We start from the raw sequence: 17,194 nt of genomic DNA on the forward strand, positions 1-17,194 counted from the left end.
CATGAAGGCTAATTGGTATTTGCCGCAAAGCAAAGGCAGGTGTGTGGTGACATTTCTTCTTCTTCTACGACGTTTAATGGCGGTTGGCTACCAACGAATAGGCGCATTACTGCCACCTATTGGACTGGAGTTTAGAGCAGTACCTTGGCAGGGGAAAAAACATTAAAAAACATAAAAAATGACATAATTATCTATATAATTATGGTTCTTGCTCTTAAGAAGGCTGAATACATTGTCTTATGGTCTCCCTAGTAGATTTCCCAAGGTTAGGCTGAGGTTTTCATGAACTAACCCTGAAACTAATCTATTGTCATCATATGTGTGGCAGTTTATTCAGACATGTTTGACAGTTTCCGGTTTATTAGTCTGTGGGGTGCATGCCAATTTTGTATTTGATTTCCTGTGTGTACTATTCTTAAACGTGTAATGACCTTCTCTTCCTGGTGAAATGTGTAACATGAAGACCTCTGAGGGTCCTCCAGCCTCAGTTTTTTTATAACCCTCGGTACATGCGCACTCTATACTTGGAGAGGTTGTATTGGTCATCCATGGTTGGGACAGCACATTACGTTCAGCTGCTCCCTGCTGGCTGCTTCATGCTAAACAGACAAGAAGGGAAAAGGGAAGAAGAGTTTGGCAAGGACGGTGAACGTGCATGCAGTGAGGAGGAGGAGGAAATGGTATGCAGCACAGGCGGGGCTGTTCCTCCCTCTGTCCCGTAGCTGTTTTTATTTACAGCAAAAACACAAGCCCGTTTCCAACCGGAAAACCGGGCTCCGAGGCTCATTTTGTGGAAGTCTCTCCACACGGTATGCCCGAAAAAAGCTCTTAAACACGGGTTAACGATGGCTTCGGTTCGGATGGTCGGCAAAGTTACGGCGAGACTTTTGGGAAGTATTCAGCCTCTTCACTGCAGTGTCAAAACTACGCGTCCTGTTACATTTCTTCACAAGGTAAATTCATGTTTGTTAATTACTCTAATTCGTCTTGCTTAAATGTTACACCAACGTATAACTAGTTAACTAAACAGTGTTTGGGGTTGACTAACTGGCTTCCTGCTTTCTGAGCACAACAATGTACTTTGGTACACTGGGGATTGAATAGCTAACTTCAGTAATGTGAGGGCACTGTTTTAAGAAAGATTGATTTGTTTCATCTCTAAAATCAGATGAAAACTTAACAGAAAACATGTGTTGTTAATTGTCTTGCTTGAATGTGATTCATTGTTCACAAGTCCCTCTAATACTCAGTGGAGAAAGGCAACAACTGTGTGTCACTGTGCTCTCTATTTCTGTGTGATGTAATTTTGATTAAGGGTTGACAGAATAACCCATAAATTATTCAAGAAGCCTACATTACCTAGCTCTACTGTGGTTTGAAACGTGACTGATGAAGCTAATCAGCCTTGAAAGGTATGGTGGACTGATTATTACTCTACATTATTTTATCACAGGCAGTGTTCATTCGATTACTCCTCCATGGAAGCCATTCATGGACAACGACACCATGATTAGGTTGCTAAATATAGCCATATCTTTAAGTATAGACTTGCTTTTCTATAGACAATCCCAAGAGACATCTCTGACATTGCTATACTTTGCAGCCTACAGCGTAAAGGTCCATATTGCATTGTATCATGAGCTGGAAATGTGCATCATCAGCTTGTATCAACACACAGCACCATGTCCTAGCCATAGCAAAAGATGCTGGGTAAATGACCTCACAAATCAATGTAATGTGTGCAGTGCTGCATGAAGTAAAACTCCTGATGGCATTCTCATTTTATGAATGAACTGTTAAATTGGATATTTAAACGTTTATTTTATAACCCATTTATCATCCTGTGCAATAAATTGCAGAGGTCAGCTAAGCCTTGAGCAGACTGATCCCAAGCAGGCGGCAGAGTCTTTGCAAGTGAAAGAAGACCAGGACACACTGTAGTGCTAAACGCCAGCCTCGACACGGAGTGAATATTGATTTACAGTTTGGGGGATTATTTCTGTTAGATGGGCAAACTGTCATGAGTCACTCTGCATTCAAGAATGACTAAGATGAGCTCTATTTTTAGACCAAATCATATTTAAAATCCCAGTGTCAGTTCTCCTTTTGTCAAGTGTTGTTGCGGCTACACACTGACCAGCAAACCCCATTTGGACCTTTACGGCTAAAGACACTTAACACATCCCTTATTTCAAAATATCTTATCTTATCGTATCTTATTCATTGGTCTGTTCTGTATGGTCCAAATAGGTCATATTTTTCAACCACATATGGTTATGTTCAGGTCACTGCTTTTATGTTGTGCTATTCCCGTCTTTGACTTTATTTACAGCAGAAACAGTTTATTTAGCAAGCTTAAATATATGCAACAAGGGTCAATGTCTTTAACCCAGAGGCCACCACGATGCACCCCATAATTTACAGAGTGTGCAACAGCCTGTTTTCTATTGAATAGACAGGTGGACTATCAAAAGGGTTTATTCAGTGCTGTATAATCTGATGGATTAATTAAAAGGAGTACTGGATACAGAGTTGAAAGCGCTGCCCTGTTTATTCCTATGGAAGTTGGCACATGAGGCTAAAGTTGCTCGACTCTCAAGTACAAAATGATCCGGATTCTCTGAGGGTCTTCTTTACTATCAGGCCTATAGACAACAAGCACACTTTCAATTTCCTTTAACCCCGCCTCCATGCTACTCCTTAACATCCGTTTCTTGGCTCGATCTAATGAATGGAGAGAAAATATCCTTGAATTTGGCATTTAGTGCATTTTACAACTTGTGATACTCAATAAAGTGTTGGTACTGGATTCTTGATTTAACAGAACAGAAATGACATGCTGATTTACAGACGTTTCTTTCTTAATGTAAGTCAATGGGAAAAACTGTTCATGGCCCCAATGGCATGTCACTGACACGTAACTTGTGATTCCAGTGTTTGGTTTCTACAAAACTTTGCTTCAACGCTTGACACAATTCGGGGGACTCGTATAATGTCCTTACACAGGTTTATTTAAAAAATATATATATAAACCGGGGGTGTTTCTCAATGTCGAAGAAGGCTGCTCCAGAGCCACTATTTCAAGGATACTACGTCATCGAGTCCCGCCGAAGGACTGTTCCATTGTCCAGGATGCTTGGAATTCTACCGAGGCCGGCGTCCTTCGTTGCGGGAAATTTCGCGGCTGCACATGTGTATCCTCTGCGGTCTTAAAATCCCCACAATGCTTTGCGCACGGACCAATTTCCAAAATCTTTGGCGGAAATCGCGCTCAATTTAAGGCCTCGCATATGACGCACACCTGTTAGCCTGTTAGCCTGTTCCACCATTCTTCGTTTTCCGAGGGATTTACCTCGCTTCTGAAGGACCTGACTCGGAGGGACATGTCCTACCAAGGAAGCGTCCTCGACATTGAGAAACACCCCGGATCTAGATGTTGTAAAAACACTCTTAGGTCAGGAGTGTGTTTTTAAAGGAGTGGCTGAACCACAGCCTGTTTTGAATAGGCTGGTACAACACCTTGTTTTAAGAGAGCCTTTGAAAAGACAGATAAATACTGCTGCATACAAAACCAGTTTTGGAACCAGAGAGCAAGTTAATCTAAGAAGCCGTGTTAGCCTGGCAAATAACAGGGATCACTTCGGAGGCTGTGGATAAGCAACTGAAAATGGATTTCCTCAAATATAAATTGAACAGATGCTATTTCCCTGCTTCTATACCATCGTGTAACAGAAAACAACTATAGTCAGTGCGAGTAGACATGAGTTCAAAATTGAGCATACATTGTCCCTACTCTCAAAGCAGCTCTTGTAGGTAGTCAGAGAAAGTGCAATGTCACATTATTGTAAAGGATTGTTCAATAAAACATCATCCACAGAAGGAGAAACCTCTGCCAACATCTGCTGTCATGCTCTCAGCACAAGATTACCACTTTGAAAATATTTTCAAGGCAAGCACTCTCACTTTCAGGAGAGAAGCCTTAGGGAATTTGTCTTTTATATCAATGAGTGATGGAGATCTCAGAGAACACACTTCTTTTTTATTCACACCATTGTAATGCTACAGGTGTAATATGAATGAGCTTGAACGATACTAAGCAGCGCCGGAGTGCTGAGAGAAACGTAATAGACCTGCCAAACACTCAGTGCAGATACGTGTAACTGATTTTGTATTGAAGCAGCCCGTCGTTGTCAGTAGTTACAGGAACGTGTACTGGGAACGCTCAGAATTGTGGAAAACACACTAGTTTGCATTTTTTAGATGAAGCGAGGATCAATACCACTTTTGAGCATCCAGTAAGAAAAGGTTAAGGAACAAGGGTAAGGAGGGGGAACACTATTAGCATGGCTTCTTCATAAGTGAAAAAAGATGCCCGTCAGCATGTCTAAAGCTTTCTTGTATACACACCGTGTTTCCTGTGTATCTAACCTATATCCACAATAGGAGCCTTTTCAATATTCCGACCTTTCTGCAAATTGCTGTGCACAATGACTGACGTATGGTATTCAAATTCTTGTCATAAATCGGTAGTGAAGAATACCCCTGTGACTCCTGGATGTGTTCCTGACAACTACTCACTGTTACAACACACAACATGCAAAACATACAGCTGTGGATGTGTTGAAAGGCACATCTATTCCATGTTTGACAGAGATGGACTAGCAGAAGCAGCTTAGCAGGTTACTAATACTCCTAACATACCTTTCTCCCTGATGCCCAGAGATAATTGATATGGATTACTCATTTCACTGTGGTGTCATTGCATACCAGCTATTTCCAAAAATATAACTCCGTTCCTTTTAGCATGGAATAACAACGCTGCCCATTGTGAAAACAAATCACATACCAGCAGGGTTTCCAGAGACAACAAGACCAAATCAAGAGGCAAAAACGATGTTGTCATAGCCAATACTTCATAGTTTGTTGAAATAATAAGAAAACATATGCCTGAAATGGAGACAAATGATTATTCCAGAGAAACCGTAGCCCCAAAATGTCAAGATAGCTGGAACAAGCATCACTTTGTCAGTGACAGTTTTGTCTGACAGTAGGCTCAATTTGCTGTCTTGCCCCTTTTTATTGTGTGGCCCCGGCATTATAATGCAAGATAGAAGTGGTTTCATTCCAGCGAGCATGACTGCCAGTCTCTCAGCGTCAAGTCTGGCCACGCCACAGAGACCATACTTTATGAGGGCAGCGTATCCACAGGAATAGAATAGGAATGAAGCCCTGGCAGAAGCATGTGACATCGCCCGTGGGGATTCTGTCAGATTTGGTTTTTATTCTGTAGATAACAAGCTCTGGATCGTGGGACCACTGCCGCTTAGTATGGAAGAACTCCTCATCACAGCTGTAGTGGGAGAATACATTTTTTTGACCCCACAAAGTGAAGCATTAACAAGTCCTAAAGCCCAGACGTGAGTTAGCATTTTTCCACTTCCCTTGTCTGGAAGTCAGTGTGTATTTGATTAGATCCCTGAAACAAGGTCAATTGACAAGATGAGGAGATTTGAATGTTTTGCACAAATGCGTAAAATTACCTTATATACGTGTGGACTTTACCCGTTATAAAAAAAAGTCGCTATCAAGTGGCTAATTGAAAGTACCTATTGTCACCATGCAAAACACTAGTCAGGATTTAAGTTAGTGGTACTGAGGTTAAGTAATGGGTCCTTAGGGTAGTTATTTTATAGCCTAATGCATGGTTTTTACATCCGCCGGATCTGATAGTATTCACTTTACTTAATTACCTTCTTGTCACGGGAACCGGTACAACGCTAACTAAATACAAAACCACACCTCTATTTACACATGATTCCAGCTCATCACGTTTGTTGCATGACATGTGTTTTCTGCTTCGGTACCATCGGCTGTCCAGTAAAGATGAAAATGCCAGAAAAAATTTGAATTTGTGTGAGAGGAAATGCCAGGTGAAGCCCCTGTGACTGGAGTGCAGTCAGAACACATCTGGAGGTTGTCTGGCTCGCAGTGTAATCAGATTCAAGGCAGGTGTAAATGCAATTTATAAAGCTTATACACAAGCCACACATTCTTCCTCCTGTTTCAAGCAGGATTAGCAAAAAGCTACACAAACCCCTCTCATCTGTAAAATGACAAAATGGTCAATACTACAGCATCCCTTCCCCGACCTGCTACATGTTGTATTGACCGGACACTCTCCTCAATTAGCAAATTGCACATTGAAATTTGTAACAGTTGGATAGCTTCTGTGCATCTGTCCTTCTTTGGAGTAGGATCTAGGTAAAGAGCATAAGGTAATACCGGGCGAAAATGGAGTCTTAGTTTTCACTCTTTTGCTAAACTCAAACAGATGCTGGCTGTTTGAACCTGTGAGTAAAATCCATAATTTATATGATAATAAGGATGCAACAGTTAACATCTTTGCATATGTATCTCATCTGCAATATCAGTCACGTAGAGATATCTGAAAACCTCACCTCTGGCAGAGCGGAGGCACGCTTGAGCGGAGGCACGCTTGAGCCAAGGCGTTATTGATTCCTTTTAGAAATGCGCATAGATGAAATTCAGTGTGTCAGCATAGTGGGTCAAATAAAAAAAACATACATTCTTGACCTAATTTATCGTCTGTCTTGTCATCAACACATGCTGACAAAGATGTCACTGGAGGTCTTAATTATAAAACTCCCATATCAAATCTGTTAAGTTGTATTGTGCATTACAACATATTCACTTATTTCCAACTCCTTTGAGTCTGCCTATTGTGTCTTCAAAGAGGCCCTTTTGGGATCGTTGGGGTTTTCCCTTTCCTGTAGTGTGTTATATGGTTTTTGTAAATGGTCCAAAAAATCCCAACGCTCCACAGGGAGTATCTCAGAGACGGCCAGCTAACCAATCAGAGCAGATAGGCTCTGGTTTCAGACACAGGGTGAAAAGAGGTGCTGCAGCACAAGCAGTATGAGAAAAATAAAGCAGGTTTTTAAGAGTAAACAACATGTCACAGTAGAGACACAAAATACAAATGATGAAACCTGAAATGAGCAGAATAGGGCCTCTTTAAATAAGTTCAACTTTGTTTCTAATCCCACAAGCTAGTTATTCATGCAATGCACTTCTTGTCCTTGCGTGACCCTGGGGCGATGCATTACTCACCGACAGTAGGTCTGACCAAAGGGGACAAATGATTCACCGAAGTTTGAATTTTTGTGTGGAGCTTTGCTGCCGGTTGAAGAACTGTCAGCTGATTTAAGCAGAGAGGACTTAGGCTCAGTAGTCGCCCACTGTAAGAGAGAATCCTCCTCATGAGTTTCTTATGAATAAATAAAGACTTGCCCCTGCTTACCATCCTGCACCACCCATCCTGTTTGCAGTGAGACTCAGATGAGAAGTTAGTTCAACTACCCTCTTATCGTGGAAGAGTAAATATTTGAAAAACTTTTTTGGGCCTTCTTGACCAAACATTCCCAACACGAAAAAAAAGGAAGTCCTCGCATTTAATCAGCATTCAATTAAAAGTAATACTGTATTTCTTTAGTTTCCTCAGTTTGTTACCCTTTTAGTATTTTTGTGTTTGCCCCACCAAACATTTCATTTGTCCGATTTGTATGAAAAACGTGTTTCAGACAGACTTTGTGTTTCCACTACCTTCATGCCTTTTATACAGCAGTCACCTCCATCGCACCGTGTTTCCTCTTTGTGTCCCATCTCGATCGCATCATTAACTGGGAAGCAGAAGACAAATGCTTCCATGCAAATTGTTTTCATGGCACAGTGCTCGGTGCTCCTATGACGGCAACGGGAAAGAATTCAATTTTCTCTTCTTGGCTGCCTTCATTTTTCATCGCAGCCTTACATTTCGGTCCCTTTATCACCCTCACTCAATTTCCTTTGCTTCCTGCTTCAAGGCACGCTTGCAAGATATTGTTAGTCATTACATTATTATCTTGGCTGTTCTCATACGCTGCACTTATACCTTCAAAAAGTCATGTGCACTATAATTCCGATACAACCGCCATAATCAATTTGTTTGTAGCCCATATATTATCTACAGCTTGTTTAGATAAGTGCCATCCAAAAAAAAAAGTGATTATTATTATACTTAAACTTGACACGATTCCTAATAGATGGCCCTGCTTGGAATCTGCAGTGAAAATGATCTGCTTGTCGTCATGATAACTAATTATTGCTCGAGCGAGAAGCCCCGGCCTGCCTCGCTGCAGAGGAGGGAGATGGCAGTCTGTCATCATATTGCTCATCCCCCCCCTCCCCCTCTCTCTCCCCGTAGGTATGGCATAAATAAGAAACATACAGCTTAAGGGGTAAATATACTTACGGATGTTTGTTTTCAGAAATAAACAGTTGGAGCAAATCATTTTCTGCGATGATGAGCAGGTGTGCAGCGCGGTTCCCTGCAGCTCTAAATTGACTCCAAATGTTTGAAAGATAATAAATAAGAAGCACCCTGCATTGTGAATATTGATTATTGTGTTTTCTTCTAGTCTAATTGGGAAAGTGTGTTCTGTTTTGATAAGCAACAAATGTTCCATTGTGCAGCCGGTGGTGAGGTTATTCCTCATGTGTTTCTGTCTTATGACACAGCATCAGAGCGTGAAGCCTGTTACTGTTTGCTGTGAGAGGGCTTGTTCTTGTTCAGGCAGCGCTGTCTTTGACCTGCGGCCCTTTTGTTAGGTGCTGAAGGTTTATGGGTGTGTCGGCCCCTGCATGGGAGTAGCCTAAATGAAACCATAAGTCATATGAAGCACTGTAGTTGGACATTTCTAATCTACTCTGGTAAATGGTAGACCTGCACACACCCGCTGAACCGTCTTGCATTTGTGTGCACGGCTTATAGTCTCTTTCAACCTCACTTCTTAGGTGAAGATTATTGGCTAGTCGGTATGCAAGAAGATGCATGACCATCATTTACCTTCACACGTAAGTTGTGTATTCATTTCAATACTACTGTTATCACTAACAATTGTATCGCAACATAAACTAAATCTTGGCCACTTCCTAAATTGGTTATGCAAGTAATTTAGCATTCTATGAATTTGTATATTTTTCTTTTAGTTTGACAGGACTCTCGGTTTAAGACTTAAAGGTCCCATGTCATGGCCATTTCTACTGATCATAATTCCATTGTTGAGGTCTACTAGAATACATTTATATTGTTCAATGTTCCAAACTCACATTGGTTTCTCATACAGCATCTCTGTATGAGAAACCAACTGCTTGTTGTGAGCCTAGTGGCCGTCTGCGAGACAGCGAAACCCAGCCCGAAACCAGCCCGAACACACACACACACCCGCCCACACACTCGCAGCCTCGCCGCGTCCCGCCGTCTCAGAGAGGAGAAATCGGCGGAGCTGCAGCTGAGAAAAAAGATTGTGTGTGAGGAAGTCCGCGGATTGGTCCAAATGTAACGGCTCCGCGGATGTAACGTAACGGCTCCACGGATTGGTCCATTTGGACCAATGGGTCCATTTGGGTATGGGCACGTCACTGTACCCAGGAAGAAAAAGAGAAATGTCCAACGAGGCGTTCTGTGGCAGCATAGACAGGTCTTTTCTGTGTTAGAGTTTTACTCGCTACAGGGTGTACTTTGAGGGTTTGTGACTCTGCAGACCGTTTACATGCATACAAACCTTCATAACACACAAGGGGACGGGTAATAACCAGAAAAGCATGACATGGGACCTTTAAATATTTCATTAAGGGTTGAATGGAGGGCCATCATTCTTCTTTGTTCAGACATTGACGGTCCCCTCAGGATTTAGCCATATGACTTTTGTGATTACCTGACTTTCCTCTAGCCCCACCATTAAGTTCCACATTGTTGGTATTGTATCGGATTCCTCCCACGCCTATTAGTTGTACTGCCATGAAATTTGATTACTCTGAATTCTCCACTCGGTCAAAACTTTGTTTACAGTTCTTTGATTTATGTAAAAACACTTGCAAAAGAAATGATATTCAGCTTAGCTGTACTCTGTGTTTTATTGTTATGAAGCAAATGTCAGTACGTAGACGGTAGTTGTTATCATTTCAGTGTGCTAATGTTAGCATTTATCTGAAAGCACTGCTGTGTTGACACTTTATAGTAAAAGATTATCTCTGTTGTTGCGTGCCAGTGAGTTCTATGCATTCATAACAGCATAAGATTTTCCCCACAAGGCTCATTAAAGCATCGTTGCTGTTGCTCCTTATGTGTCCATCATCTATCACCGAGTGTATCACCGAGTGTAACAAGGCCAGGTGGCTCGTGCTTTTCTATAGTCTGTTACTAACACTGAACTGTAAGGCTCATCCATCACAAGACCCTTGGATGTTTGAATTGCGTTTGCTATACATATATCATTGCCAAATTGTTCTTTGATGTTATTGCAGTGCTATGTAGATCAAATGCAGCTGCCACCTAAAGGCGGAGAGGAGTAAAAGGTCAGTCAGTGTTTCTAATGCAGTGTGCTTAAGTCAGTAATAAGGGCGCCAGCGGCATGGCTTTGGAAATGAACTTCTATCCATCACACAGCTCTCAAGTCTCATTATGTGCCACACTGGCCACGCTGTGCTGATTTAGAATGGCACTGGTATGTGTGCACATAGCATGAAGACTGCCTGGACTCAGTCAGCCGGTGAATTGAAGCTGGTCACTGATCTCACACACACACACGTACACACACATTGAGCAAAGAGAATATTACTCCAGCTTCAGCGCCATATCTTCTGTTTTCCCAATCTGATGCAATGAGCACAAATGTCTCACTCCCCTGGTAAATTACTTTTACGTGAAGTGTTTTCTGATGAGTGACATGGTATAAGCATTTTCTTCTCATGTGCCCACTGTGTGAGTCGGCTGTCGGCGCCTGCATGCTCAGTTTAATGAGGCGCTCTGGCTGCAGCGGCTGGGGAGTCTCATAAGATGCAGCTCCAGGCAGTTTAGCATACTGCTAATGTGTTTGCTCTCATAGGTTAACTAAAAGGGGTCACAGCATAACTACACTTCTTCAGGTATCAGGGATGGGAACTGTTCTACAAAAAGGCAATATGATGACAATGAGGTATATCAAATTTGTCATCTATCATAAACCGTGGCAGCTGTCCCTTTTTAATGTCTGTTGATTGTCTGCCCGGTGGTCCCTGACATGTTTGCCAATATTGCAAATCAATATTTGGACATGCTTTCCATCTGTATGGATTTGTGGTCAATGTAATGAATGACTTTGCTAGTGAGGTATTTAATTTACAATTTAGCCGTCCATAAACCATCTTTTAAATTGATTTGAACCGTATTAAAACACAGAAAGAAGGTTTTTCTTCCATGATATCTAATATAAACTGCACTGTATAGAGATGTTGGATGCCACTTAGGATTCTGTGATGATATCCATTTGTTTGGCATGTTTTACTGTTGTCAAAATATGAACATACATCCCCTAAAAATACTTTTCCCAGTGTCCACGGGGAGCCGGTGTGCTGAAGCGTTGGTGATCGAGCGCTCAGCTGTGTAACAGCAGCTGGACATCTCACACAAACTGAACAGATACAATGTCGTCGCATTGGGATCACTTTGTTCGGCTCTTTTTGGGGAATGGAGAGTATTTATAAAATCATGTTGTCCTTCACAGTGTGGTCAACACTTCTTTTTATTATACTGTTTCTTTCTGTTCCATCTCCTGGGTTTACTTCCAGTCCAGTAATGGTGTTTGGCTTCATAGTTTGTTACAACACACAGCCTCTGCTCATGTACACAGTTACCTATTGCTGTATTGAGTGTTTTTACTGTTAAAGTCCTGCTATCACCTGCCCAGTGGAGTGTTAGGAGCATCTAGCCTTAACTCCCACCATCCCAAGGCCATCTGCTTTTCTCAGCCCATGAAAATGGATGACTCCCTTGTTGCTCTTTAATGTGATATTGATTCAGCAAACTCCCAGCTGGAGGACAAAGGGGTGGGTGAGGGTGGCTTCCACATCCCTAGATATCAGTCGGACCCCTTTGACTCTGAACAGGAAACGCTGTGGAGGAATCCGTTTTTAAAGTTCAAAAGACCCGAGTGTTTCAACACCAAGAAGCCAGTATTCAGAGCTTTATAGGAAACTGAAGTATATAATATCACAAATCAATTATATTGTAACGTTCACAGATGGAGTCGGAAACAGGCTTCTAGTTATTAGGCTTTAATAACTCTTATTTTCTTTGAAGATCGAAGGTACAGATATCACTTGCAGGTTCAACCTCACACTCTCTTAAGCTCTCACACACACACCTTTATAACCCAGACTACGTCACCACTTCCCGCCCTCCCCCGTCTGCTCCCCCAACCACAGGCCCGCCCTCAACCAGTATCCCGGTACAGCTCTATGATTGGCAGAGAGACGGGGGATACCTGAGTGACACCCTCAGCATCCTATCAGAGTCGCTACAATATTCTGAATGTCATCATATAGCTGCTATGAAAGTGGCCCTATTATGCATTTTGGGGGTTTCCCTTTCATGTAGTGTGTTAAATAGGTTTTTGTGCATGTAGATGATCTGCAAAGACTGAAAGCCCAAAGTTCCCTGCAGACGGAGTCTCTCTTCCCCTCTGGGCTGTGGTTTCAGACAGAGGGTGGAAAGAGGTGCTGCAGCACAGGCAGCTTGAGAAAAATAAGGAGCTTTTTGAACATTAACCCGCCTATTGTCTTCGTTTCCCCCCCTTACTTTGGTGTTCACGGTCAAATTTGACCGGTCCTGTTTTAACTGCTATTACATTAACACAAAAACCATTAATCATCACCACATTTCATTTAACACCCTTTCAAACTGTAAATATTGTATCAGACTACTGGTATACATGAACAACTGCAGTAAATATACAAAGAATAGACACTGAACATGTATTGCGTGTGCCAGGTGTGATCCAGGGGATGGGCACATAAGAGCGGGAAATGTATCAAATTTTTCTGTGTGATTGACATGGGGGGATTGGGCACATAAGGGGGGGGACACATCTAGAGTATTTGTGGGTGTGGGTGTTTGTGTGTGTGTGGGTGTTTGTGTTTGATCTGATCCGGATGGTTACTAATTCCTTTTCTTTATGGAGGTCATTTTTGTCCGGGAACACCATGGGTGTTACAAAGTTGACTAAATCATCCAAAATTCAATGAAAGTGGTGATCAGCAATTGTATATTTTCAAATGTCTACTGTGAAGGATATCACAAAGCCTTAATGCACATCGAATGTAAAACAAAAAAGTTATGATTGATGAAAGTAGTAAAGATTTGACCCGAAGACAACAGGAGGGTTAAAGCAGTAAACATGTCACAGTAGAGGCACAACATACACATTTAAACCAGAAGATTAGCATAATGTCGTCTTTATTGCTGCTATTGTGATTTCATTTACTACATTTGCTTTTATTGGTTTGAAACTATAGAGATATAAGGCTGACTTTCAACAGTACAGTTGTGATTTGTAGCAAGAAGTCCCAGAGGCTTTAAATATTGAATAGAAAATATGACTGCATTTAAACTACGGTACACAATATGACACACCAAGAATGTTAAGTGCAGCACAGAGAAGAACTCCTGCTGACTAGAGTAATGAGCAGTGCTCTATGAGTGCCCTCTTGAAAGTACTTTTCATTGAGATGAACACATTTCACATTTCATGGTTTAAATGTAATTACTTTGGTGCATCCACAAAAAGGAGCTCATTTCATCAACAGATGTTGGATCAGAAACCATTTAAAGGGAGTGTCAAGTGTTTCAAAAGCCTTGTTATTGAAGACATTCCTATTAACCTAGAGCGAAAACCAAGACCAGGGAAACTCAATTGATGTGGATCTATTTTCCCATCCTTCATTTCAGGATGCTAATCTGTCAGTTCACTAAGGGAGGGGTTTCATTTTGAGTATAGAGAACAAACTGACGTAAGCTGCTTCTGGTCTTTTTGCATTTTTTTGTTCATTACTACTTTTTCTTTTTCAGGTTCAACAGAGGTCGCCCCTTCTTGGAAATAGCCCAGCGTTTTTCTACAGTACACTCGCTCCCTCCAGTGGTAAGATACAGCTAAAACATCAACATGACAACAAATTACACACATCTGTTCCGTTTATGTCTTTACAATCACTACTACTACAAAAAAAAATAATGTGTGGATGATCTGTATTCAAGAAATATAAATGATTTGCTCCTCTTTGTGTTGCAGACTTGTCTTTGAAGTACAAACATGGCCGATTGGTTCTGGAGGTGCCATTGCCCTCCAGAGATGAGGTGTGTCTGTTCTTCCTCAGACCCATGCTGATGAGCGTGGGAGACCTGATCTCAGATCTGCAGAAAGAGGACCCCGGGGCCAAGGCATCCATTTTGTCCAAGGGTAGGACAACATGACAAGTGTTAGCTACGCACCACACAGATGGCATTGTTGAGCTTGCAGTCAGTCAAGTCTGACCATTTGAGACGTAACCTGGTTCGACAGGTTCTTTGTTAGAATTGAAAGTTGAAGAGCAGCTTTGAGTGGTTTGGCACGATGCCTGCAAACAATATTTTAACAACCATTAACATTATTTAACAACAATTATAGATAATCTTATTATCTATACAATGACTAAGCTGGTATAGTACTTTCTTAATGTGCATGGGTCATGAGCATGAGGTGCTTTCACTTTTATGCAGTTTTTCACAAGAAAAAACAACATTTTAGAAAGAAAACTTTTTTGTCCTGTTTTCTAAAACCCTCTTTATATCCTGTCATTATTGCAGGCTGATAATCTGTTTTTAAAAAAAAAATAATAATGTTCCGTGCTCCCCCTCAATGCTTCCAAATGCATTTGGACTTTGATTAAACTGTCAAACAGGCAGCACTGACCGAGTATGAATCCAGTTTCTGTTCCTGCATTGCCTATTTTTCGCCTCGTTTTCAGAAACATATACCTGTTAGCCGTAAGATGAGAATGAACCGGCTGTCGAGTTGAAAACAGTCGAGCTAAAAGCAAGCATCACCCGCCAACTTATAATTGTACAGCTAAACAGTCCAGCGCTCCTGCTGCAGAGCATTTGAAGTAGAGGATGCTTCTCATAATCTGCTAACTGGAAAAACCTGCTTTTTTTCCCAGTAGCTATCCCTCTGTTTAACAACACTAGCTGGCACCTTGCTCAGAAGCTGCTGATAAGTAAACGGGTTTCATTCAAGGAATTAGGACACGTTGTATTTGAGTTGGACAGATTGGAATCATCCCCATGTGTCTCATTCCTTTACAAGACCTCCAGTTTTGCAATGATGTCTTGTCTTTGCACTCACTCTTTTTATGAAGTTTATTTATGATGTGTGGTTATTCAGCTTTACTGTGCTTATTTTGGTCATCTACCAGGAAGCCTTTTTTGCATTGCTATAAAAATATGAAGTTATATGATTGAGATAAAGTACTGAGTTGGACATCTGTCCTCTTCTGACAGATGGAGAGCGTGTAACCAACACCACGCTGATAGACGCCCTGCTGGATAAGGACTTCCAGCTCGTCATCAATGATGCCGTTTATAATGTCATCTCTCCTGAAAAGGGTACCACACATTTCTGTCCTATCAGATGTTTTCTGCTTAGCAATTATAAATTTGGCCGCAGTTATCTCTCCAATCACGACTCATCTTAACATCCCACCCTCATCCACCCTGTGTGTTGCAGTGGCTACCAGTGAGCAAGCCATGGAGATGGATGACATGAAGCATGTCGTGCATCTGCTGCACACGGCACTCCACATGCCTGAACACCACATGCTGAAGGAGAGGCAGCTGCTGGAGAGACAGGACGTCCTCAAACAGGAGCTGTCCCCCCTGGAGGAGGTAGTGGATACGTCTCAACATCTGCATCTATGACACCGCTCTGTCTCCTTGTTACATCCTTGTTTTTGCAAAGGCACAGATGCCATTTCTGTCCTGTTAGTTCTGTTGGCTGATAACCTCCTCCTCCTTGTGTCTCTGCCTGGCGCTGACAGGTGAAAGCTCAGCTGTCCCGGTCCGCAAACTTCCACAGCGCCAGGGTGGTCTGGACCGGCCTGGCCCTGCTGTCTGTGCAGGGCGGGGCTCTGGCCTGGCTCACGTGGTGGGTTTACTCATGGGACGTCATGGAGCCCGTCACGTATTTCATCACCTACGCCACCAGCATCGGAGCCTTCTCCTATTATGTCCTTACCAAACAGGCAAGTCTCAGGGAATAAAGACACACACCTCTTTCTCTTCCTGTTTCCAACTCTGTTTTGATACAAAGGAAAGGTTCAAAATGTCAATGTTATTTCCGTAAATACAAAATGTACTACAGCCAGCAGCATTTAGATTAGCCTAGCATAAAGACTGGTAAACACTAGCCTGGCTTTGTCTGAAGATAACATGTGCTTACCGGTAATAGACATTGTTGGTGTTTTATGCGAGTTGAATTGCCCACCGCCATTTCCTGTCTCTGCTGCTTGTCTGTCAAACTCACTTTGACTGCAAGGAAGTCACTGCGGCATGCCTTGAAGTATCTTGGCACGTAACAGTAGACCATAAAACCACTAGATTTGATTAGGTGTATTATGATATCTAAGAACAGGCTGTTTCCCCTTTTACAGGCTTTAAGTGAATTGCTTGGTAGCTGTTGGCTATGATTTAATATTTCACTGACAGATATGTTAATCCTTTTACCAAACTTTTTTATCGGAGACACTCCATCCTGATGCTCTGCTGTACTAAATCATGCGTATGTGTGCCGATGTGTTTTCCTCTCCATATTGATTTTAATCCAATTTTACTTTTTTCCCTCAGGATTATTTATACCCAGACGTTAAAGACAGACAGTTCCTGCATTCCTTTTATAAGGGGGCCGGCAGGAAGAAATTCAACGTGGGAAAATACAATGAACTGAAGGATGAGCTGGCTGAGGTTGGTTGATTGGTTCACTTGTTATAATCCAACACATACAGACACTTAGGAGTCTCTGGGTGTTTCTCAATGTCGAGGAAAGCTGCTCCAGAGCCACTATTTCAAGGATACATCGAGTCCCGCCGAAGGACTGTTCCAATATCCAGCGTACTTGGAATTCTACCGAGGCCGGTGTACTTCGTTGCGGGAAATTTGGAGGCTGCTCATGTGTATCCTCCGCGGTCTTAAAATCCCCACAATGCTTTGCGCACGGACCAATTTCCAAAATCTTTGGCGGAAAATGTAAGGCGGGGCCTCTCATATGACGCACACTTGCACACTTGC

At 42.1% G+C, this 17,194-nt stretch overlaps 1 protein-coding gene across 1 annotated transcript in view; it reads left to right on the forward strand.

Moving 5' to 3' along the window:
- Positions 1 to 462: 462 nt before the first annotated feature.
- The window catches only part of LOC104941007 (calcium uniporter protein, mitochondrial-like), a 17,887-nt gene continuing 1,155 nt past the window's right edge, over positions 463 to 17,194 (forward strand). Inside the window, exons 1-7 of the mRNA XM_010766038.1 lie at positions 463 to 953; positions 13,946 to 14,015; positions 14,166 to 14,333; positions 15,413 to 15,517; positions 15,639 to 15,796; positions 15,949 to 16,152; positions 16,754 to 16,870. Of these exons, the coding sequence (XP_010764340.1) occupies positions 846 to 953; positions 13,946 to 14,015; positions 14,166 to 14,333; positions 15,413 to 15,517; positions 15,639 to 15,796; positions 15,949 to 16,152; positions 16,754 to 16,870 (930 nt within the window). The 5' untranslated portion in view covers positions 463 to 845. The remainder of the gene's footprint in view (positions 954 to 13,945; positions 14,016 to 14,165; positions 14,334 to 15,412; positions 15,518 to 15,638; positions 15,797 to 15,948; positions 16,153 to 16,753; positions 16,871 to 17,194) is intronic.

Source organism: Notothenia coriiceps, unplaced genomic scaffold, assembly GCF_000735185.1.
Source record: "Notothenia coriiceps isolate Sejong01 unplaced genomic scaffold, NC01 NC01_scaffold00002931, whole genome shotgun sequence".
In the NCBI taxonomy this organism is placed as follows: Eukaryota; Metazoa; Chordata; class Actinopteri; order Perciformes; family Nototheniidae; genus Notothenia; species Notothenia coriiceps.